The 24,052-nt window shown below is 44.0% G+C and overlaps 1 protein-coding gene across 1 annotated transcript in view; it reads left to right on the plus strand.

The window, feature by feature from the left end:
- The window catches only part of LOC128714623 (protein sickie), a 202,260-nt gene that overhangs the window by 113,283 nt on the left and 64,925 nt on the right, over positions 1-24,052 (plus strand). Inside the window, exons 8-13 of the mRNA XM_053809496.1 lie at positions 15,160-15,662; positions 15,729-15,873; positions 16,192-16,524; positions 17,093-17,119; positions 19,907-20,151; positions 20,227-20,378. Coding sequence (XP_053665471.1) covers positions 15,160-15,662; positions 15,729-15,873; positions 16,192-16,524; positions 17,093-17,119; positions 19,907-20,151; positions 20,227-20,378 — 1,405 coding nt within the window. The remainder of the gene's footprint in view (positions 1-15,159; positions 15,663-15,728; positions 15,874-16,191; positions 16,525-17,092; positions 17,120-19,906; positions 20,152-20,226; positions 20,379-24,052) is intronic.

The following is a 24,052-nucleotide window of genomic DNA, read 5'->3' on the forward strand; positions in this document are numbered from 1 at the left end:
TAAATAATGTGAGCTAACTGGAAACAATAGGGTATAAAAGCAATGTAACAAATTTCTTGTAGACAGCCGTCAATTTGTTCTTGTATTTTCTTCTGAAATATATACAGATTTCAGGTATATTACCAACAAATATTGACAAAATCCCTCCTCCTTCATCTTTCGATTGAGCTCAGTCCAAAGAACAATTAAAAGATGACTTTCGCAATAATGATTGCATACTTCTAGGCGTTATAACCCTTCAAAGCGATATGATTAGGATCTTATGTTTAACAATGAGATTGGAACTCAATAATTCCAGCATTCATTTTCTCTCATATTGCATCTGATAGCTTAAACCGAAAGCATTCGTTCGAGATTAAATAGTTAGTAACAATTATCCCAGAAGCTGGGACGATCTCTCGGCATATTACTAAGAACTCAGAAGCTTAGAGACGAATTAATTGAAATTATATTCCATCCATAGAATTGTTACATATTTTTAGAATCGCGCGAAGTGACGAGAATTATCTCAAACTTTCATCTCAATACCCACCCCGACGGACGCTGGTCGTGGCGTAGGAGGATGTGTCTAGAGCTTTCGGAGCGAGTTTTCTCCCTCCTGCTGCGATAAACCATTAACCAACAGGTGGTCTTTGTTTCGCCACTGTCTGTCTCATCAGACTCTTATCGCTGTTGTTTTTTTTTTTTGCTCAGTCTTTCTGGCTGCACAGTGCTTCCCTCAAGTAGTGTGCACCATATACAATACCGGATCCGGAAATTACGATACCGAGACAAAGTTTTTCCCTTTTTATTCCGTGCTACGGTGCGACGAATTTCGTACGACACGAGGCGATAGTTTATCAAAGCGATTGAAAAACTTTCTTCTGCCCAACACAGCGAGCGAGAACCATCATCGTCACACACCCCGTCATTGGGTGCGGAACAGATCTGTGCTTCACAACGATGCTCGGTGCATTATTCACACCCTGCACACGACGCACCCGAACGGGAGCAATTTTAGGACCTGTGTGCATTGTTGTGAGGCGGGGCAGAATAACAGAATAGCTCGTGCGGTGTCGCTTGTCGCATGACAATGTCCTGTTTGATGCTGCGGAAGTGCAAACGATGAGAGAAAAAATGTCCTCCCTGAATGTCGTCCACCCATCCCATCTATGGACGGCAGGAAAGATCGTTGATAGCGTGTTTTGATACGTTATATTGCAAGTAGTCTGTGGTGAGAATAAAATGCAACAGAATGTCTGGCATTCTCTCGGATCGTTGCATGGGAATTATAGGGTTAAGTTGCACCGGAGCAAAATATTATTGGAATCGGGTGAAGTTTTAATATTATTCATGGAAAAAGGCACTCCATCGATTGATAAGCTTCAGTACAACATATTTCCGACCTTCATCGACGTGGTTATTGTGCCGAGTCGTCCGTCTGGGAAGTTTGATGGATTTTTGTTTTAATATGAACCACAACATAAAGGTGTCTATTTCGTGCGAAGCCTTTCCACGGATCCCTTGATGGATGTTACGGGAACAGTAGCATGTTGCGTAAATTGCACAAGGGAAACGCTTATTCGCGTCTTCCTACTCAGCTCACTAAACAGCGTTATTAGCACCTACCACGACACGAAGGCCCTGTACGAATCGCTTCTCTGTACCACCAATCTGGCACCAAATTCTACATCCCCTACGGTCGGTCTGTGTCACACTTTACCTATCCCGTTTGGCCCGTTATGTAGGGGACGCAATTTTCATCTCACTCTTACGTTCACCGTTGTAGACTTTCGGGGTGTAAACTTTGCGTGAAGAAATCTATTTTTCCATCGCACGTGTACACCACACGGCCTCCGTTTATGGGTGACCCCAGCAGCAGCAGTTGACGGTCAGACCAGAGGCGAGAAGTCTTTTTTTTTTGCAGGTAGTAGTGCCCATCACCGTGGGACATTACACCATTGTTTGCTGTCGAATCTTTTATTGGGCACGCAACGTACGCAATATTTACAGCAGGGAATCTGGGACATTTCATATTTGGGTGCTTTAGTTAAAAGGCTGCAGGAAATTCTTTACCTCGCTGTCCACATTTCCCGAAACGCGTCTGGGGACAAATTTGCGCTAGCGCCGGGAAGAATAAAAGGAAGATTATTCGCAAACACACGGGTTATATCGAATGAGTCCCCGGGTTTGTACGGGTTTTGAATGTGTTCCCTTTCCCAGGAGGGATTTGATATGGTTGTAAATCATTTTCCGATTTGTCTGCAACTCTCTCTCTCCCTCTCATTCTCCCTTTTTGTCATATGAGAGTAATGGAAGATCCATTAGCAGACTTCCTTTAACAGTGGCCATTATCTTTAACGACTTCTGTTGGTTTTGAGATAAGGTACATTATTCTCCCAAGGGCTTAGCGAATTATGAACCGTGTCTCTACGGTGATTTGGATCACCTAATCAGAGGATACGCTCGCCGGTAGTAATGATTTATTTATTTTGGATTTGAACTGTTTGACTCATTAGTTTATCGTACGCGAATAGTTTTGATTTGCTGTTAAATACTTGCTAAATGTTTGGCATATTCTAAAATAGTTTCTTCTCGCTTGTTTTTAACGATCAAAATTACAAAATTGTATGGAATAAGCTTTTGCGAAGCTTTAGTCTAGACACACTTCAATCGGGTAGTGTTCGAGCAGTTTATATTGCTGCTAGAATGCGTCTCGAGTTTGTGGTTTGTGTTTCTGCTCGCTAGAGTTTCGAGCAATAATGGTTTATGTCTTGGGTAATAGCCGACTTGGAATGGAGCAAAATCGAGTTCGGTCGAAATAAAATAATATTTATGCTTAAATTAAACACAACTTTTCTTGAAGCTGATAAAACTCGATTGAAAGTCATTAAGGGATTCGTGATTTATCTATGCTATTTATCACACCAAAACAAGCAAATGACCTTTCATTTTCCGTAATATCTTCGCCGAATCGCCCAATTAATTTGGGGGAGTCTACAGGAATGTAGACGGTAAAAGAGTAAATCGGAACTAGAACCGTGAGATAGATAGGTATAATTTTTATCAATAGTAAACTGTTAGTAAACCTAGTAAACCCGAAAGATGGCAATTAATGAAACTTCAATGATGCGACATCAACTTGTGCAAAACGCCGCGATATGATAAGATAAATAAACTTTCCGCGCAAACTGTGAAATTGACCAAAGTGGATGCCTTGCATCAATGCATCGTTGTGCTGCCGTGCGAGTTCAACGTGCACATCAATGTTCGTGCGAGAATTCACCCCCTACCGGTGGAAACATCTTGACCGTACTGCTGCAGGGGAGATGTTGTGGTTTTATCTTTCACCCCACGACCGGTCCAGTTGGGAAAAGTGTCGGGAAATTGAAACATCTGGTTTTGGGGTTTCTTGCCACACCACGCTCAACTGGAACGTGTTCCTAGCACACGGCCCGGTCGGGTGATTGAGTGTGTGCGTGTGTATGTGTACAATTCTGGCCTAGAGGGTGGTAAATATTTTATCAAAATACAAAACAACACACCGACCACCAGCTGGAATAGTTCGGCCGTTTGAAGTTCGCCTTCGGTAGAGTAACATTTCGACAGGATCTGCGATAAGAATAAGGGGAAGTAATGTATTTCTGGTTTGCTTTTTTTTTCATCCACCGTGTCCAAATCCGCCGTAACCTTTGCGATGGCGAGTATCTAACCTTACCCTTGGGATGCAGTGATAGGACGATTCGGTGCGAAACAGAGTGCTTTGAAGAAATTGTAAGTTACCGCGTAGGGTGGACGTGGAAATTGATGCTTCTACTTAACAGTCAACCGGGTCGTAGCAAGACACCGTCTATTGATGCTACATTGTGAGATCTTTTTTGCACAGCACAAGGGATGTTTCCGATTCTGTGGTGTGCGTAGATATGTCTGAGGAACCAACTAGCAGAGGAAGTGTCTATATGAAGTGTCAGTAGCTAATTTGTATTTGTTTTCGCTACCTTTCTTATATTTGCTTTGTGTTACACACTTTCGTAACAATTCGCTTTGGAATATATGAGAGTTTATATTATCTTCTGCATTCTCCACATTTCAAAACGTCATAAATCGTCATAAAATAATTTACTTAATCATAGTATAAATTCAGGCGTCCAAGTTTTCAAGTTACCCCTTAAAGTATGCTATCTGAATGACAAAACGAGCTGTTTGGAGCACCCACCATAAAATTTATTTCTGTTGTTAAACAACAACATCTTCAAACCCACCAGTGCCTTTATTATTCCAACAACCATAACCGTAAGGGCCACTCCCTGTACTAACCTTCTGCCAGGAAGTGCTCATCCATTTATTAATTCAACTCCATTGCAGCGGGACCGCGAAAAATCTCGACCATAATTGCAATCCTTGCCTCGAGTGTGGACACCGCAAGACGCAACTAACCACTCTAACCACAGCACACAACCTAACAACCCATCACGAAGGGCAATCAAATCAAATTCAATTAATTAAATTGTCTCCTGCTTGTTCTTTGCGAGTTGGCCACCGAGCAGACTCGTGCCGCCTTTCTGGTCAAAATATTTCCCAGACAGAACGCCCATCATCGCAAAACTTCCATTTCCAATACTCAACTGTCAGCTCCTTGAATAAGTTCCAACGGATACCGATCCGGGACAAAACGCCCGTCTGTCTGGTTCGGGTTGCAAAAACGGACATGTCCTACCGTGCACCGTCCTATCAATCGGTGCCCATTTTCCTTGTCCCGCAATATTCTCCAAGAACGCTTATCGTTCACTAGCTGTGCACAATCAACATTTGCAGTCTCTTTTTACGACACGTTTTCCTGTGAGTGTACTGCTTCCTGGTGCTTCGATTTGGTGCCGGTCTTCCCCCGAACTGAGGAGAGTACGTTACATTGTGTCCTCCATTTGTATCCAATATTCCCAGCGAAGTTCGGTGGCGACACACTGTTCGTCACATTTTATCAGTTGTTGTGGAGTCGCTTCTTGCTGTTGCCCTTGCCAACGGTTTGGTGCTTTCTTCGTCGTCTGTCGCCGACCGAAGTCGTGCAGAGGCGATGAGTCATAACATCCTATCTCTGCCTTGTGGTTCGTTCGTGTATGGTTCCGCAAAACGGAAGGGATCGGTTGCTTGTGATATCAAATCTAAGGGGGAAAAGGACACGTTCTCACAAACGGCTCTGGGAGGCTCGCAGTCGGAAGTTTTCCCTTCCCGCGCACGAGACAAACCCAAACCCCTCTGCGTGGGTTCGCTCATCATCTGTTCAGCAGACACACGATACACACCCAAATTGAGAGTGAGAACCAATGGGAACGAAACGCTCACCGACGATTTGTGAGAGCAGATTGTTCTCTATTGGGTTGGTGGAAAAATCTTGCTAACTTAGCCTTCTGTTAGAATAAATAGTTGGTCGCAATATAGTCGCATTGTATGTATGCGCCTGTCGGTATGCAACTAGTTGTGAATTTCTTTCAAAATATGTCTCAGTAGGCCATGATTGCATACTTTTAGGCTTGTGAATTTAGTTAGAGAAAAAGGAGTAATAGAAGTTAACAAGATACTTTACATTATTTAAAAACATGTTCAAACTTCATAGCAACAAATTATTTTTTTCTATTAATTTATTGTGTTTCAAACTACATTTTACAAAAACGAAAATTTCGAAAACATTACAATTGAAAAACAAAGTTTTTGATCAAAACTTTTCTTTTATCCCAAACTCTCTTCAACTGTTGTGAGTTCCTTGAATACCCCATACACGGTCGATATTGTTCGTGCACGGTGGGAAGGTTTTTCCCGTTTGGGTGCGTTTTTCCCATTGTGTGGCGAACGCGCACGCGGTCACTCGTTCCGGTACGCTCGGCTAGCAGCAGCAGCAGCAGCAGCAGTAGGAGCAAACCGACAGGACCTGTCGTGAGTGTGAATCAGTCCGTCGGTCCTGCAAGAGGGCAGTGTCAGTACCAAGCAAAACCTCACCAACCTGTTTCTCGAATCCCCTATCATTGTGCAACCGGCACGAAGGTTTCCATCCCTTCTTTGCACCTAGAATGTGTGTTTGTCTTAAAGGAAGTGCGAAGGAGGAAATCCAGTGGCAAGGTTCAACCTGACTCCGTTCGTACGGAATCGCAGTTTTGTGGAGCGGCGAGAAAGAATTCTTTTGCGACATGGATTGGCCAGCTGCCAACAACCACCGGTTGTGGTGGGTCCGTGGCTCGTCTACTTTTACTAGTTAGTGTTGGTGAAAATGTGTGTATTTTCCACTCATGTGAACCTGAGTGTATGTGTGCACCGGTTTGAGAGCCGTGCTTCGATGCATCCGGCACATATTCCTGCAACCACCGAAACAATTAGAGCGAGGAATAATTCCCTAAAAAAAAAAGTGCACAACCCCTTTTTTTACGATTGGAAAAGCAGCTCTCGCTCAGTTCTGTTACCATCATCAAGCGACCGAGCAGCGAAAAGCCATTCCCTCTTCGATCTGAAAATGCAACCCCCAAATAGGATCGTATGGTGAAGTGTACAGCACGATGCACATGTTTCCGAGTGGTGCATGGAAGGAAAATATGGTGAAGGTGCTGGAAAGTGGTACAGTTTGATCGACAACAGCAAATGCTTCAATGGAAAAATCAACTACGCTTTGTTGAAAAGCAAAGGGGTTGTCCTGCCAGTAGGGGACCCCTGCGATCAGTGTGGACCAAGGATATAATTGTGGCAAAAAGTGCTTTTGTGTACATATTTATTTTATTCCTTTCTTTCAAGATATCAGTTGGTGATGTGTGAACTGCATCATTAATGCACTTATTTGTGAGTTAGAAAGTAGTGGAACATATTTTATAATCCTTATAAAGGAAGCTACACAGTGAACATCAGTCTGCCTTAACATAATTGTTGTGCTGCCTTTGCATTCCCGTTTGATCTCCTCATGGGACCACTCGTTTCTGCCTACGAGCCGGATAAAATCCGTCGATAAAGTTCACGATAAAACACGCCCCAAAATATCCCAAAGGCAAAAAGGCTAAACCGTGCTACTGCTACTGTCAGTCGTGGATTAAAGTGCGATAGCTCCATCAGTACGACCGCCTGCAAGCATCGAACATTGAAGGGTATGTCCTGATAGGAAATGCACACCACACGTACAAATCCCCAAACAACAAGAACAAGGCCACGCAATTATTGAGTGAAAAGGCAAAACGAAAGAAATACGCCAAATTGTACTAAAAATCCCCTCGCTTTGGTTGCAAAGCAGAAGAAAGCGAGTTGGAAAGTCGAGCACGACGTTTTCGGGCGCCGGAATTGAATTATAGCTTTGTTTTGTTGCTCGTAAACCAAACCCACCGCACCATTGTATTGCCGGGTTTCTTCCAGTTTTGCATGGCCGTTGTTGGCTTCTTGTTACCGGAAATGAAATCTATCCCAACCGTTCCATTTTAAGCGGTGCCTTCTCAGTTTCGCGACTATTCCGTTTCGATATCTCCCCATGGAATCTCTCGAACGGTGATATTCGGGAAAAGTGTAAAGAAAATCATTGGCACTAGACGGCGCACTGATGGAGAAAGACGATGCTGAGTTCCAACTTGTACGTGTACGTGTGTGAGTGGTGCCTTTCTTTAAGGAGGAGTTTTCCACGAGAGAATAAGACGCCAGAGGAAAATCGGAAGGGGAAAACTAAAACGAGACACTGGCGTTTCTTTTCGGTCGAAAATCGATCCGGAAGAACAGTATTATCAGTCTAAATGCTTTCTGATAGTATTCTCGTTTTCAAAGGGATATTCTGGCCTGAAACAGGTCTTACATGCTGTTAACAACATTGCATTAAGGGAGAAAACACAAGCAAGTTGTCTAAATTTAGGCGTTCCAGGGTGAGGATGATACAATGTTTTCCTTACTGACATTATAACATTTTTACTTAACTCTAAAAGACCCTCCAACCCTTCCTCCTTCATGCTTCGAATAGCCGCAGAATTAACAACGATGAACAATATCGCCATTTTCTCACTAATGAGTAAGCAGTTGCAGTTGCATGATTCTGTTTCTCGCTACTAACCCTCGACCTACTCATTTAGCAGCGGGATTAAATCATTCCACTTAATCCTTACAACGTTTATGTAACGTACCCACTCAGCCAAAGGATAGTTAGGGCCTTTAGCCGGAAAAAGGTGGAAGTTTTCCAAGCGAACACTGTTTCCATTTTAATTGCACTACACCGGTCTGACAAAACACTACTCTCGGCCCAACAAACCTACTAATGCTAAGGATCGTTTTTCAGTGCCAGTTTCCTTAATTTAAGGAGACGTAGGTGCAAAGTAACGCTCACTCACACACACACACGTACGCGAAACTACACTACGCGATAAATATTCCCAGTCAGTACCTTTTTTGTCCTCTGGATCCCTATTACCACCGGCATGAGTCAGCAGGAAGTGTAAATGCAGGCGGTGTTGTGTAAATTATGCTATGTAAATAAGATTGGTGTATATTTTAACCCAACCAACGCAAGACATCCCAGGCCCAGGTGTGCTTGAAAAGGTAACCTTAGCAAAACGTCACCTTCGCAATATGGGAAGCGCGGTAGAACGGACTGTCGGTGGAAGTAAATTTATTTAAATTCAGAGAAAATAAAAACACCTTCCCTTCCCAACGTTGCGGTGTTGGGTGGCTGAGGTGTGAACAAATTCGCTGGCAAATGATGAAATTTTGGTTAAACACACATCGTTTTACGGTGGTTGAGGAAAACAGTCTGCTTGGTGGTAGCCATCGAACCAAATTTAAAGATGTTTTTCATTTTCTTGTAAGGATCAGTTCTTTCGGTATAGAAAGAACATTCTTTGTGCGAAATTTATGTAGCGTTCGGTGTGGTGCTTTTGCCAAAGCTATATTTCTTCGTAATTGCAGCTTCATGCATACTCGACGTTGGGTTTTGTCCGCCTCACGCTTGAACGAACGATTTGGCAAGGTTTTAAAAATTGAGCCTTGTTTTACTGCCGCCAAGTTGCATGCAAATCCAACGATCTTTTATCTCGCTGGTTGAATTTGATAACGCTTTGGGTTGGAAGAATATATTCTATGTACAGAGGAAAGGGATAGGTTGTTCTATTCTATTACTTTACGATTACATGATATTTGTATTTGAAATGCCCTTAAAAAAGCTGAAGCTGAAGTATTTTAAATATTTTCCCTTGTGATATTCAAAACAGGCAACCTTTGCTTATTAATTGCATACCTTTAGGCGGTTTTGTTCCATTTGTGTAGATTTCATAAAACCGAATGTACAGTATGCTTTCTGCACCACACGACTGACTTGTTATGATCTATTAAAACCCAAAATCTTATTTTTAACTTTTATGCGGTTTTCATTAGTTGCGCATATCTTTCTAGAATCGCAACGAAAAAAAACATGGAGCTTATTTTTACTCATACAGAAAAAGAGCATCATGCCAGATCGTAAAAACCTCAACCATGGTGGTCGTAAAGCAATCTAACACACACACACCCGGTCGCTAAAACCCATTTCCTTAATCCTTTGCTCAACCGCAACGGATCACCTTTCGAGACTTCCTTCCGAGACACTCCGGGGTTCTCTGCTGTGCCGGACCATAAAAGTCAAATTATTCCCATCGGCTATGGAGCGCCCTCTAGGTCGTGCTTTTAAGGTCGTTACCCTGTACCGGCGCACCCTTCACCAATCGAACCAATGAACGAAATCGGTAGTGTAAGGAAGGTTCCAACGTAGGTGAAAAAAAAACCTTTACCTCACAGGTCCTTCTAAACCACCGACCGACTGTGAAGGGGGTAGAAATTTTCCCATGCGTCCAATCCACACGGTTGGCCTATTTTTAACCAACTCTACTTTGCCAAAGGATTTTATGCGGGGGCCGTACGATACTTCCGTAAAAAGGCACATCTTCATCGCTTTTATTGTGAGTGAGAGAAAGAGACACATATATTTGCTGTTATTTTCTGCTCCCAATTTAATTCCTGTTGATTATCCCCGTTAAAGCCCGTTTGATCTAATCTTGTGGAAAATAAAATGAAAATTTATCTGGCAGGCTAAAGCACACCCTTCCAGCATCATTTGAAGCAGATGAGCAAGGACTTGCCAAGGAAAACTTGGTGTTGTGGCAACAAGCGAGGCAACAGAGAATGCCTTTGATACGGTCAATATCCCGGAGCAAAGCATAAAACATATGATTTGCATTGCAAACACAACATTCCACCGATGATTTATGCCACATTTTCCACTCTGCATTTTATCGATGTGCTCCATCCTTAATCTTAACTCTTATCTGGGTTCATAAAGCACGATCACACACATGGCCCGATTTGTGACAGGTGCGAAGGGCCACAACACACGCAGGATCGATTAATTACGGCAAATTTCATCGGTAGAGGAAGGTCGTACGGAAGGTTTTGCGTATTATGCTACTGCGTGACCATCCTTCACATGATTTATGGAACGCGTGAACGGATTATTGAATTATCCGGACTACCGTTGGTACTGTGGGATGGCCCTTCCCTACGCACTGGTATGCTGTTTGTGTGGTGTGCATGATTATCCCGCATGCTCAGAAATGCATATGATTTATGATGCTGGATCCACCTCGTTCAGTGTCCGTGCGGCCGTTAATTGGATTTAACCGCACATTCCCTTCCATCTCCTCCTCCTTTTCTCTGGATGTCATTTGTTCTTTTGCGCGACAAACAACAGATCGATGTGTATCGTTCTGGCACAATTAGTTTTTTCGGTTGACCAACAAAAAAAATGCGAGGATCAACTTCAACGTTCTCGGGGTGTGTGCTTTTCATTTGCATTTCCAATGATCCCAAGCAACGTAACGGCACTCTTTTACTCTTCCGAAAACTTAGTTATCGACCAAGCGATATTATTGCATCAGGGAATTTCATTTTTTAAACCACCCACAAGTGGTGATGAGTATCGATTTATGGCGGCTCCGTTTTTTTTATTATTTCAGAAGCGACAAAACGATACGAACGATAAAATCGATTTGTTTTTCCCGTTCGAACACGTGCTAATGTGTTTTTCACATATTCCTTATGAGATTATCACTCTCTTTTTCTGTGTTTGGTTGTTCGGTTCATTCGGTTCATCATCAATGGGAGTTTTTGTTGTTTGTATCCCTTTGACCGTTAAAAAAGGCTGATCCACTTTAATGTTAGTACCTCCAAAGCAATGTGCAAATCCACCAATGAAAAACTCATCGTTACAATAAGCACCATACGGAACTGAATCGAGAGGAAGCTACAAACGTGTACAAAGAACAACAGTGACGATGTTGGGTGGTGTACCGTTTTAATAGCATTGCCATAGACAACATGCCCATCCAATGATATTGGTTAAATCGTAAACGAGAGAATCTCCCGAGCCAATCAAGTTTACTGTCCGTTTCACCGTATTTTTTTATTTTTTTTTTCGACCCAAAAGGGATTCCAGCATTTCATCGGACATTTTGTCGAGTTTTCTGTTTTGTAAAAGAAAATTTCAAAAGTCGACCCCATCATCCTCTCTGCTGATTCGCAATCACATCATAGCGAGTTTTTGATTTTGCAATGCAAGTACATTTATTGGATTGGCCTTCGTCTTCGTCATGCATTGTGACTGACATTCCACTGGTCCATTCTCTAAAGAAACTCGACATTGGGTCTATGCGAAAGCAACAATAAGAAGACTAGCGAAAAAAATAGTTTTAATCATGCAGCTTCCTTACTGAGTTATTTAACAGATTTGTTGAACTCAACTATTTGTACAGATCCAATAAGAATCATAAACTAATGCATCTCTGTCTTATTTTAAACAAGTAACCAATGAAGTAACAACAAAATAAAACTGCCATTTTAAATATTACGCGCCTGGTAGTATGCAAACTAATATACCAATAGTGACTAATAAATCCTTTTTCTATGAAATTTGTCTAGAAACACAAGGATCATTCCTGCTCTTTTGTCGTACAAAAAAAAAACATTGTAACAACAACACTTTTTCCAAAACCTAACATCACCCGCATGTTACTGTCATAAGAAATCTGAACTGTTTCTTTCTTTGTCGTGTACTGTTCTACATTTCAACCAAACTTTTTGAGTTTCAAAAACAAACAAACAAAACAACGAGCAAAACCCGAAGAAAATTTACATTCTGCTACTTGACAACTTTTGCACTTGTCCGGCACGAAGCGTAAAACATACAGCAATACTTTTACAAACCAAAAAGACACTTTGCACTTTGCCAAACCACTTCAACGCAGCCGCAGAAATCTCCGGGAGTTGAAGCGTCCCGGTGGATGGGGACGGCATTTTTGTCTCCCCCGACCGGACTCTTAAGTGTGGCGTGATGAGCGAAATAAATTGGTCGAATCAAAGGCCCGCATCCAGCGATTGCTTTTCCCTTACCACGCCGTGACCTTCGTGTTTGGCCTGTTCGTGTGCGCAAAAAAGTGTCTAGAAAAGAAAATTACTTTCCCGATGGCGAACGAAACGGACGCAACTAGTAGCGCCTTGGGACACGGGTAAATCGTAAGAAATCTTCCACATCCACTTTCGAGACGCAAGGATGCACTTGCTTGCAGCCTGACGGGCACGTAATGCACTTTATCGACCGAATTCCCCGATGAGGGGTTCCACCGAAAGTACGCTTGCACTTGAGAGTTGCTTGGAGGGCTCTCTTCACGAACGCAAGAAACATTTCAATTCCAACGATGCCGTGCAATCGGAGCAATTCGAAACGAAACGAGTGGTCACACAAGAGCGTGTAATCTAAATTATTTCCAACCTAATTGGAACCAATTCCGTTCGGGACTGGCTGATTCCATTGAGGATTGGGCACTTTGTACTGAGAGAGAGAGAGAAAAAATGAAAACAGGGAATGAAAAATATGCTGCACACTTCAAGGAACTGTGATAGTGATAAGACAGAACTTCTGAGGGAAGGCAGCGCATGGCCCAGAGTACCATGCGTCTCCATTAATTTCAATTAAGACATCTTCCCAGCTTCTCCCTGCTGTGCCGTCCTGTCAACCATGACGGAGAAGACGCGAGTCGCTTGTCACGCGGATGACTAATTAAGGGAATTGCTCAAAGCTAGTCGTGCAGCCGTTGTGCAGGTCAATATTTACCCTTCGCGTAACTAGGCGATTCCATTGCCTAGGCAAAAGAAACCTCACAAAGAAACGCGGTGAAGGATTATCCGCATTAATAAATTCGTTCCAAGTGGCATGGAGCTGAACCCACCCACCCATTGCTGATCCGTTCCGGTGTGGCGAATGTGACCTATCCATCGTTCACGTGGAAATAATGCTATTGCGGTTGGATATAAACAAGAGACCACTAGACGCCGGTTTTTGTGTCTACGTCTTGGGTGAGTGACTAGGTGGTGGGTTGTGACCGAGTTTTACACCATCCTGACCTGGGGTAACTGACTGAAACTGGTAGAACTAAATAAGAATTTATGTTCTTTAAGAGTATTAAAAAAAACTGGACTATTTGTGTGGAAAGCATCGATAAAGAGTTAAACAATTTTATCTTCAAAGAGAATATTTCTCAAGCAAATAGCTGGTTTTAACAAACGTCTATTTGCTATTTGCTCCCTTTAAAATCATTTACGCGAACTACGAAACCTTGCACATCATACTTGGAAACAGAAAACCTGCAAAGTCAAGTTTATTTTACAATTTAAAGCAGATCATTTGCTTTTCCCACCTCACATAATGCATGCAAATAGTATGCGATGACAATCAAGAAATGTTTTGAAATAGATACGCGCAGCAGCGTCACTTTGTGCCGATGTTTCATTTGCAAAACTGATCCATCGCTCCGCGGAGATTCCTTGTTTACCGATGTAAATCGCACTGATTAATATTCCGCCACATTCGGATTGTCGGTCGGGACGAAACCTCCTGTCTTGTCGCATTGTCGTAAAAGGGTTTCTTCGTCACCAACAGTCTTTCCAAGCACACACAAAACTGTGCAAATAATGGCAAACATGATGGGGATGATGGCGAAACGGTTTTAAATATTCATTACTGAAAAACGGTGTTCGCTTTTATACCAGGATCGATCGATGCTGGCGTCTTCAAACGGCATTTCAAAGCTGTGACTGTGGTAGCCTTCTTTCTAGTTCCATTATCGTTCAAAGGTATTATTTGCAATGTTGCGAGCATTGTAGAGTTGTGTCAAGAGATGCCTTCCAATTCGTGAAATGTCCACCATCCATCCCATAGTTACGCGCATCGCTCACCCTAAGTCCACTGTGCACCCCATAGTGCATTGTATAGAGCATTGCATACTTTTAGGAGTAATTCTACTTCTGTGCTTCCAGAGTTATTCTGAACGTATTCTCAACCGCTCCTACTTATTTTTATGTATATTTATCAGGTTTTTGTAATCTTTAGTTCTTTTCTTATTATAATGTTTTGCGACGATAATTTTTCATCAGTTGCATATCCTTCTGAAGCCATTAAATATACCATATTTAACAAACCAAGTTTACCGTCTTGGTGGCCCAATGTCCGACATTCGGGAACGGGCTTATCGCATGCAAACATTCAAATACAATGTCCAAACCGGGGTGTGATGGTCCGGTGGGAAAATTAAATTAAGCTTTTTCAGGAAAATAACATCCTCCGGGTATTTGCCGTTCCTGTGCCACAGACCGGGCCTGGCATAAATTTTCTCACCGTCCAACAACCGTCCTGCCAAACGTAGCCTGCCAGCGTATATCGAAAGGACTCGACACTCGCGACATGATAGGATTTATCAAAACGAGACGTCGCGCACTAGGCCGGTGGGCAATAAATAGCCGTACATGGCAAACAGAAAGCGACCACTGTCGCGACGCTTGCAGGCCACTTGCAAGTAGTGTTGATATGCAAAGTAGCCGTATGGGGTGGTTTGCTTATGGTACCGAAGTGTACACAAAACTACCGAAACAGATTGCTCCGGTGCCGGAGTGGAAGACTTATGACCATGCAAAGCCCTTCCGAGTTCCGGTCTATTGCTGGATGTTTAATTATTTTGCCACGATAATTCACTTTCTGCAGATATCGTTTATAACGCGTCCTTTCCGCTTCTTGAAGTCCGTTCCATCTCATGTGCAAGCGAAGTTGTGCATATAACTAATGTGATTTTTTCCTTCTTCTGGTTCTCCGTGCTTCCACAGATGTCGTAGCAGTCGTGGCGATCATCTGGACAGTGTGGGAACGAACCCACCTGCAATGGAGCACTCACATGTCAACGGCAAGAGCAGCGCACGTCATAGCAGCGGAAGTACGGTTGGACCGAACGGGCGCGAATACTGGGGCAAGCTGCCGGAACCATCCAACAGCCACCACAGCTCACAGCCACCGAGCCCGACCGCTTCGCGCAAGGACAAGACCGGTTCGAGCCCGAGCCAGTCGCGTCGAAGCACACCATCTTCGAAGGGTAGCTCGAGCCGTACCAAGGTGGCCGGTGTCCCGCAGAGCTTCGGCTATATTAAGCGAACGAACGGAGGCGGTGGCTCCACCATGCCGGGACTAGATCCACACCAGCAACAGCAGCAACAGCAACAGGGACAAAATCTGCTCACCGGTGGACGAACGGCACACGTTTCGGCCGTGCCAAGATCCAGCAAGCTGAAGGTATCCGGTGGCACACAAACCACCACCGCCGACTTCCAAGCTAGTAAGTCTCAACACCTTAACAGCCCATGACCACCGGCCTAATGCCCGTCTCGTTGTCTCATTTTAGAAGTCCAACAACACCCCCAGTATCGAAGCTTCTCGCTCACGGGACCCGGTGCGGCACAGCTTAGCCAGTCGGTGAAAGAAAGGTTTGGCTCCGGGACGCACAGTTTGCCTAAGCCCGGTCTAGATATGCATGTCTTCCAACATAGGTTTGTGTTCCCCGCGTGGCAAGCGTTCGCTAACACCGTTTGCTAAACATTCTCTTCATTCAGAACTCCCCGCTAACTGCATACGAATCTCCTAACACTAACCCATTTTTGTTTCTTTTCGTATCTCTCTTTTCTAACCCAACCGTACCCTAACGTTTGTTCGGTGACTTTCAACGGTGCGATGTCGTTCGGTCGGTGTGGTTTTGCACCGGATTGCTGTGTTTACACTGTTTTTCGTTTGCTCCTTCCCATGCCAAACCTCAACCTACTACCTCCCTTTCCTGTTTCGCTAAAACAATTCCGGTTGGTAATGTTCAGAATGTCCAATCGCGCCTCCGCCAAGCTTACCGACGGTAGCCTCTCCGACACGCAGACATATGCGGAGGTAAAGCCCGACTACGGTTCGTACGCCATGTGGTTGAAGCACTCGAACACGGCCAGCAGCCGGCTGTCGGAGGGTGACACACTGGATGCGATCTCACTCGGCACTGCACCGTCGGCCGCGGTCGCAGCGGTGACCGGATCACCCGGTGCCGTCACCAGACCACACAAGCTGCTGCATCATACGCGCGGTGAAACACAGCAGCCCCATCTACACCAACAGTTGGCCACCACAAACAGTCCGCGTCTGAACCGTAGTAACAGCATCAGGTAATTATGCAACCTGCGAGACTCGGGAGTCTCCGTGACACTGTCTGAGTGTGTGTGTGTGCGTGTCACGTCACGTCGATGTCAGTGCTGTCATTTGCACCCCAACAGGACCTTTGTGTTGAGAGTCATAAGGATTCCAAAGACTCAAGTGCGCTGTGTGCTGTTCGATGTGTAGTGCGCTTTTTACATGTTTCTTCGTTTGCTTCTTTACGGTGTCTACTTTTGCTCTCGCTTCTCAGTTGCTTTTTCGTTTGTCGCCCAGTGTTCACAAGAGTACTAAAATTTAATGGTCCACTGGATATGCCTCCACATTATGGTTATGTTATTTTTCGGTTCGCTTGCTCAGTAGAGTCCACGATCACCGTATCCTCCATGGCACCATGAAGTATCGATTTTATGTTTCTGCTTGTTCGATTCGCTTTCTTTGCGTCTATTCTGCAATTGCTTATTGGATATTTTCTCTAAAAGCCGGAATGCCTTTAGTACGCACACCGAAGACGTTCTGTCCTAATTGTACACACTCTCGTAACACCTTTAATTTTCTCATTTCTTCACGCTCCTTGGATAGCTATCTGAAAGAGAGGACCTACCCCAGGTAGATATCGTTATTAACCTAGAAGACTTGTCAAAAAAAAAACGACACACGAACCATCACCTCATCACATTTAAAATACCATGTGACCTCACTGGAAATCAATATGCCCTATGAACATTCATAGCATGCTCCGTAGCGAACCTGCCCTTCGTACACACAAGCTCATGAGCAAGGGGTGCAAAAAAAGCAGAAAAGAACGAACTGGAAAATTTATTTCCCCTGCAGAGCGACGTGGCATTTCCTTCGTGTCCGGAATGCCCGCTTACGCCCGTTTGGGGATGTTCACATTTTCGGCAGGGCAAGCTTTGCTCCTTCCCCGATACACACCTGCCTGCATGCACGCGTACAGCTTAATCAAGTTCCCTTCCATTTCCCTGGTACCAACATCAGCTTACGCATTGCATTTTCACAGCACGATTGACAGTCGTCATTATGGTGCTGGAGTTCCCCACCACCTTCGCAACTCCCATGTTCCGCTTTTCGGGTTTAAGGCAAAACCTGATAAGTGTTCGTGGACGTGGTGCGTCGTCCTATCCTTCGTTCGTTCGGTGTGTTATCGGCCATGAATTATGCACCATTTGCACGGATAATGACGAGCACGTGAGGAAGAGTCCACACTCTGCTACTTTCAATTCCAATCGATACCAGCATAGAGTACCTTCACCTCGGGTACCATCGATACCCAATCAATACTCTGAGTATGATGTTCAATGAAGATATTGCGCTGACTGAGCTATACCTAAAATAACGACCATGCGATCTCCTCCACCGTGGAGTTAAATTCATACCAGGTTCCTGCTATTCACTGACGTAACTTCCTTCATTCGATGCCATTTGAGCTATTGGTAGTTAGGGAAAAAGACCCCCCTCCGTCAACAGCATAATGCAGAAGCTGCAGCTGGGTGTGATAAGATTAAAAAGTTTTTAATTAATTTTACTTTGTTTTATTGCATTTTGAACGCATCGTTGCGGACCATTGTTGGGTGTTTGGGATAGGCTTCACCAGACCACTGGTCCGCTGTTTGCGATAGACAATGGAAGGAATTAAATTTTCCATTCCACCAGCTTCCACCGCTTCTCTGCGGGTTGGACGACGGTCTGATAATGTTATTCTTCTTTGTAAGGCTCATTTTTTTTGTCTCTCTCCATTGCTCCAATGTTTTTTCACAGTTTGTAGCTCTCGGCACTAATTTCCTGACTGTGCTCCTGCTGTACACTGGCCACATGGACGAGGTCTGCCGGGGTTGGGTGGACATATTGGAAGGAATGTTGAAGTTCGTCTAGTGTTTCCACGCCATTTTCTAGACACGCGTTCAACAATGTTGTGCGTTGGCTTGCGATGCAGTGGAATTTCCCGGGCCGATGTCAGTCCCGAGGAGATTTTACATGAACAATGAGCCGCTAAATTACTTCGCGAGAGGGACGCGTGGAATGGTATGGCAGGCATCGTAAAACTCATCGTGTCATAAAAATCGTATTAAGTAGCTGACGATAATAGCACAATGCTTTTGGAGAAGACGACGGTCACACACACCGTGTGTCGGTCATCGACAACACGAAGCTGGGAAAAAGTTGGAAGTTGTAACATGGTGATTGCTGCAAATGAAGTTATTTTGGAACACTATTGATTTTTTTGAGCAACTATTTTGCACCCTTGGGCGGTGAACGAATAGTTCTCAGTACCGCAAAGGAACCATTTAACCACATGCTCTTATCCACCTTTTTTGCGACACCACCGAACATTGACGGAAAAAATCCTTATTCTTCATTTGAACCTCTGACCATATTGGATGTCTGCACGACAACGATTAACTTTCTCATTAAACGGGTCTGTGCTTGATTTCGGGCAACCAGTGCGGAGCAACAAAGGGCACCCGTCAAGCGTACATATAAACAACGTTCGTGTCTTCCTACCGCGTTCCACATATATTGACCCTTTGTGGTTTTAGCCAAGTAAACGCTAACCTAATGTCGCGTCAGTTTAATATTTATTCGCCCATTTGGAGACGCTTATTGACGTACGATGCGCGAAGCCGCATAAGCATAAGCACGTCAGCATCCTCATGCACACGGTGGCGAGGCGGTTTGTCGTCGTATTTCGCCATTGCCACATCATAAATGCTGTCGACACAGTGATGTTTGGCAGCTGAGTAGACGTTGACGAAAGGTCCAACTGGACCAGGTTGCTTGAGTCGGCCCGTACCATCTAAAAACACGAACGGACCCAACCTTCCTAATGTGAGTCGTGGAATACTTGCAGTCTCTCCCGGAGGCTGTTCGTTCTGACCATTTATAGTGTTCGAATCGAGTTCCATTCGCTTCGTGATCCATTCCGTCCATTCTGATCGGGTTAGGTGGGAACCCAACGCGAAACGACACAAGCAGAAGTTCAAAATCTGAATAACTGTTTGCGATTTAAATATTTATTCGCATGCCATCGCCATAGTCCGTGATGGTGTCTGGTGACCACCTTCTACAACTGCCCAATGCAAGTCTGCGTCAATCGTACTGGGCGCACTGGCGCATGTTTGCATGCACTCCACTCCTACCAACTGTCCGAGATTTCATGCCATCTTTCCGGCTCTTTAAACATTCATTTCTCATGCTATTAATGCAAGTTTCACTCTCCTATCACCTTACTCATCCGCGCATGATAATGGTTTTTCATGTAGCGTCATCGCATCAGCGAAACGTAACGATCTTAACCTTAGACATCCTTATCAGACTTTGCAACAGCATCAAAACATATGGCTAACTTTTTACGTTCCGTGCTTTCCGACAACCTAGATCAACCAAATCAGAGAAAATGTATCCCTCGATGTTGAGCCGTGGCCCGGACGTGGAGATTGAACCGTACTATTGTCTTCCCGTCGGTACCGTTGTACACGCGCCCAACGGAGGCATGGTCCCGTGGAGCCAACCGACCTCTCCGACACCGCCGGCCCGTGGGTTCGGTGGGTTGCTTTCACCGACCCACACCGGTAGTGGAACCGGGGGTAGCCGGTTAACCTATCCGAAGAAGAACGATGAAGGTAAGCAACATTACGCCGTACCGTATGCAAACTTTTATTCTAATCGGTTTCATTTCCATCCATCCAACACAACAGTGCACGGCAGCCAGGCGTCGCTGCTTTCCGGAGGTTCATCCTTATACGGTTCCACCGAGGAACGGCAGGCGGGAGAGGTGCGTCGCCTAAAGCGCGAACTGGCCGACGCCCGGGACCAAGTCATGAGTCTTTCCAGTCAGCTGTCAACAAACGTGAGTATCCCTTGCGGGTTTAATGTTCGTTTGCCTTAAACTTAAGCACCGGAAATGGCATTTGCATGAAAGTTTTAAGCTGCTGAAACGAACTAAAACTGCTATTCAGGTCGCGTTCGTCTGAGGACTGACTTTGCGCTGCAAAAAGACATCTTGCTTCAGCTCGGGATGCGGATATCCTTCGACCTAGTTTACAAACTCTCCTTGCTTGAGTGTGTGCGAGGAAAAGAGTTCAAGCTTTGTTGAAAAGAGTTTTGCAAAATGTATAAAAACTTCGAGCCAAAATGTCCAAAACTAGTTTCATGTGCTTCCTTCAGGTGGTTTCCCATAGCTTTTGTGTTCTTTACGTTTTGTGGGAATAATTTAAGGGATATAATTCATAATATGCTTCGGTAGGAAAACTGGCACATAAAGTAATAAAAATTTGTCTTGTGCTCATTCCCTGTCAGTAAGACATTAAGATAAACTCCTAATTACCCGTTTCTCTTAACTAGCGGGAGGGGTTTTCACCCGAAAAACAAAGAAATCTCAACCAGAGGGTAAAAAAATAATTAGACTTGAATACAACTCTTCAAAGCAAAACAAACCCCTCCCTCCGGTACATGTTTTGGAGAAAATAAATTTTAATTTTCCTTTGCTTCACTCGTTGGAGTGTTCGTTTTCGCCATGTGCTGACCGTTTGCTAATCGAGAATAGGAAGGGAGGTTTTTTATTTCGTTTTTACCAACTCAGCCAAATAAGGCTGCGAGTACAAAAAATACTAAGGCTCGCATACATACATTTCATGCTACACAGCGTAACGAAGATTTATCGTTCTTCTTTACCCAACATGCGAATTTGCCATTCTCTCTAGTAAAGCTATTTTTGTGGCTACTCTTTCTTTGCCACACAAATTTGAACATGTTTTCTAGTCAAGTTTATTGCTCTCTGCACTTGCTGCAAACCGTTCAATACAACTTTTTCAGGCTTTTAATTTTCTCGTTACGTTAGATTGTTTTTTTGCTTCTTAATTTAAGCACTTCAACACTTTGTACCAATTTTCTCAATTTTTTCGCTTCTTGCGGAAAAAATAGCAAATAGGTCAATTTGTTTGCGCATAAAACGATTGTGCAGGGTTTGAAAGCCTTCGGAAAATATATCACGAATGAATAATTTTATAGTGTTCTTTGAACAGCGTTTGATCAGCTTCAAACGTATTAATTCAAGTTCAAGTTATGTTCAAACCTATTAATTACTATCTCTAGAAACAGTACATATTCCGTTTGACTTGATGGTATATTTAACTATTTGAAGGTACTTTAGAACCTTCAAGTACTACCGACGAAGTGAGTTTATTCCGCGCTTGTAATCTGAGTACAACAACTCCTACAATTATGCAATCACAGTCTTTTCTTCTATTGATAGATACGTATGAAGAATAAATTGCATACTACCAGGCGTTCGACATTAAAATCGATGAAAACATCAAACAATATCGAATTTCTAATTTCGCATTGTATTTCGCTGCGATGTAATGTCAATTTCTCATTGTTTTTTTTTTTTAAACAAATATTGGTACACTATGGAATAAACTCATTTAGTCCGACGAACCCTGCACCGACGAAGTGCACTTGCTGAGTGCAACTTTGACCCTTAGTTTCACTCACACTAGCCTTTTTCTCTACTAGTTATGTTCCATTGATCCATTAAAAAGGCACACTGCGCCATCGTTTGTTGATGGCCCTTGGCACGGGACTATACACTACGCCTATAGACAAGCCCTTATGATGGCCCATTGATTGATTGGCTTTGGCGATGACTGCGGCTTCGGGTTTCGGAACGGATGGGTCAATTTCCATCGTCTCTCGTTAACGCCGTACTTCTAGCGAGCGAGGAAAAGAAACAACAACAACTAAAACCTTCCGTAACAAATTAATACGACCTACTTGCACTTTGCCTAATGATGCTGGTTTTCCGAATGTGCTGACCCCATACCGGCGCCGCTGGTGCTTCTCTCTTGTGTCCCATTTTTCCACCCGGCCACTGATAAAAAGATGACAATCTTTCCCGAGCCCAAGACACGAAACCTGTTTTCCGGCCGTGTGTACGTGTATTCGCGACTGAATGGATGACCGTTCGGTGCGTGTTGCAATGCCGTAGAAACAATCGATCGCCGCGCGTATCATGTTGGTGAATTTTTGCGATAAAACGAATAACGGAAACGATGCACAGCCGATTCCCGCACGAATGATGGCAGTGGTGCAATGCAAGTCCGGGCGAGTTATTTTTTATCTCTCCCTTTCTTGGTCATTTTGTTCCCTCCGCAAGCGTGAGATGTCCTTGTGTTGGTCATCTGTGAGGGACGGATTGGAATTTTTAATTTCCGTGACTTTTTAAAAACACACCCTTCGGGGGGTTATGGCAGGAATGGCATTGTTTCAACGAATTGCAGCTACACATGAAAAGGTGAGAAATGCATTGAGACCAAGGTGGTATAAGCATTATTAATGCTGGAAAGTCGAAAACCCGCAACGCAATGCATGTCCGTCCAGGACACTGCGGACAGATGAGTGGAGCAGTCCCATTCGGTGTGATGCATCCACTTGTCATTTTTGTGGTGTTGCTTTGTAAATGGGGTTTCTTCCTCATTTTGGAACCATCCCCGCGCTGAACGAATTGCAGACCAGAAGGATCTCGCGAACGTTCCACACGCTGCTGGACGGCAACTTGGGTCCGGGATCCCATTCCACGACAGCGGGAGATGCAACCAACTGCAGTGTTGTTGATTGCAAAATTAAACTGCACTTAAATTACGCTGAAATTAGCAATATCTTCATTTTATGATTTTATTGCACGCCGTACACAAACTTGGCAGTATTTCAACAGGTTTTGACAGATTTAAGTAGTTTTTGCATCCATAATGAGCTGCTATAAAAAAATAAAACCGAACCGCTTGCAAACACGCTATAGAGAGGGAGTTCGGCATCACAGATGATAATTTAAAGCCCATTAAGCAGACCCTAAGGGTGTACAAACTCAGAAATACTTTTCCACTCTCATGTTAAATTTTGTCCAATAAACACTGCAAGGCGCATCCTTTGTGACATGCTGACACTGCTGCCAGCAAAATGCGAGAAGAGACAACCCAAAAATAACGCTAAATAAACATCGCCCCCCAAAACCGGTTCATTTTGGCGTCGTAATCGCACACAAGAGGAATGTCACATAAATCGTTTTTACAAGAGCTGGGTGACCACCACCACAAAATTCTTGACCATGTTTGGGGCCTTCGCTCCCCTTCCATGCCAGATGCAACAAATATTTCGCGTCCTGTCGCCAATTCGGGCAGCGGTTCCGTTTCAACTGAAGCGTTTTATTTATGTTTTATATCATTTTTGCGTTGCGTGCCCTCCCCCTAGGGGACAGTAACATATATCCGTAACGCGTGCGTTAATGATTGCGTACCGATGGCACAAAAAACCATCACATTGACCTTGGTGGTAAAGCTGACCAGATCTACCGATCAGATGCACAGGTGATCCCCGTTCCGTATGTTCATGGGTCTTGTCGCAATTGGTTTGCTTATTTTTCTTTACCAGTTGGCTTTCAACCCTTCCAGGGTTATGTTGGTTAAAGTGTGGCTGGGGTATGGTAATGCAAATTTAAACCCTGCTCTACCGGATGTAAAATGACAG

This window comes from Anopheles marshallii, chromosome 3 (assembly GCF_943734725.1).
Source record: "Anopheles marshallii chromosome 3, idAnoMarsDA_429_01, whole genome shotgun sequence".
NCBI classification, from domain to species: domain Eukaryota; kingdom Metazoa; phylum Arthropoda; class Insecta; order Diptera; family Culicidae; genus Anopheles; species Anopheles marshallii.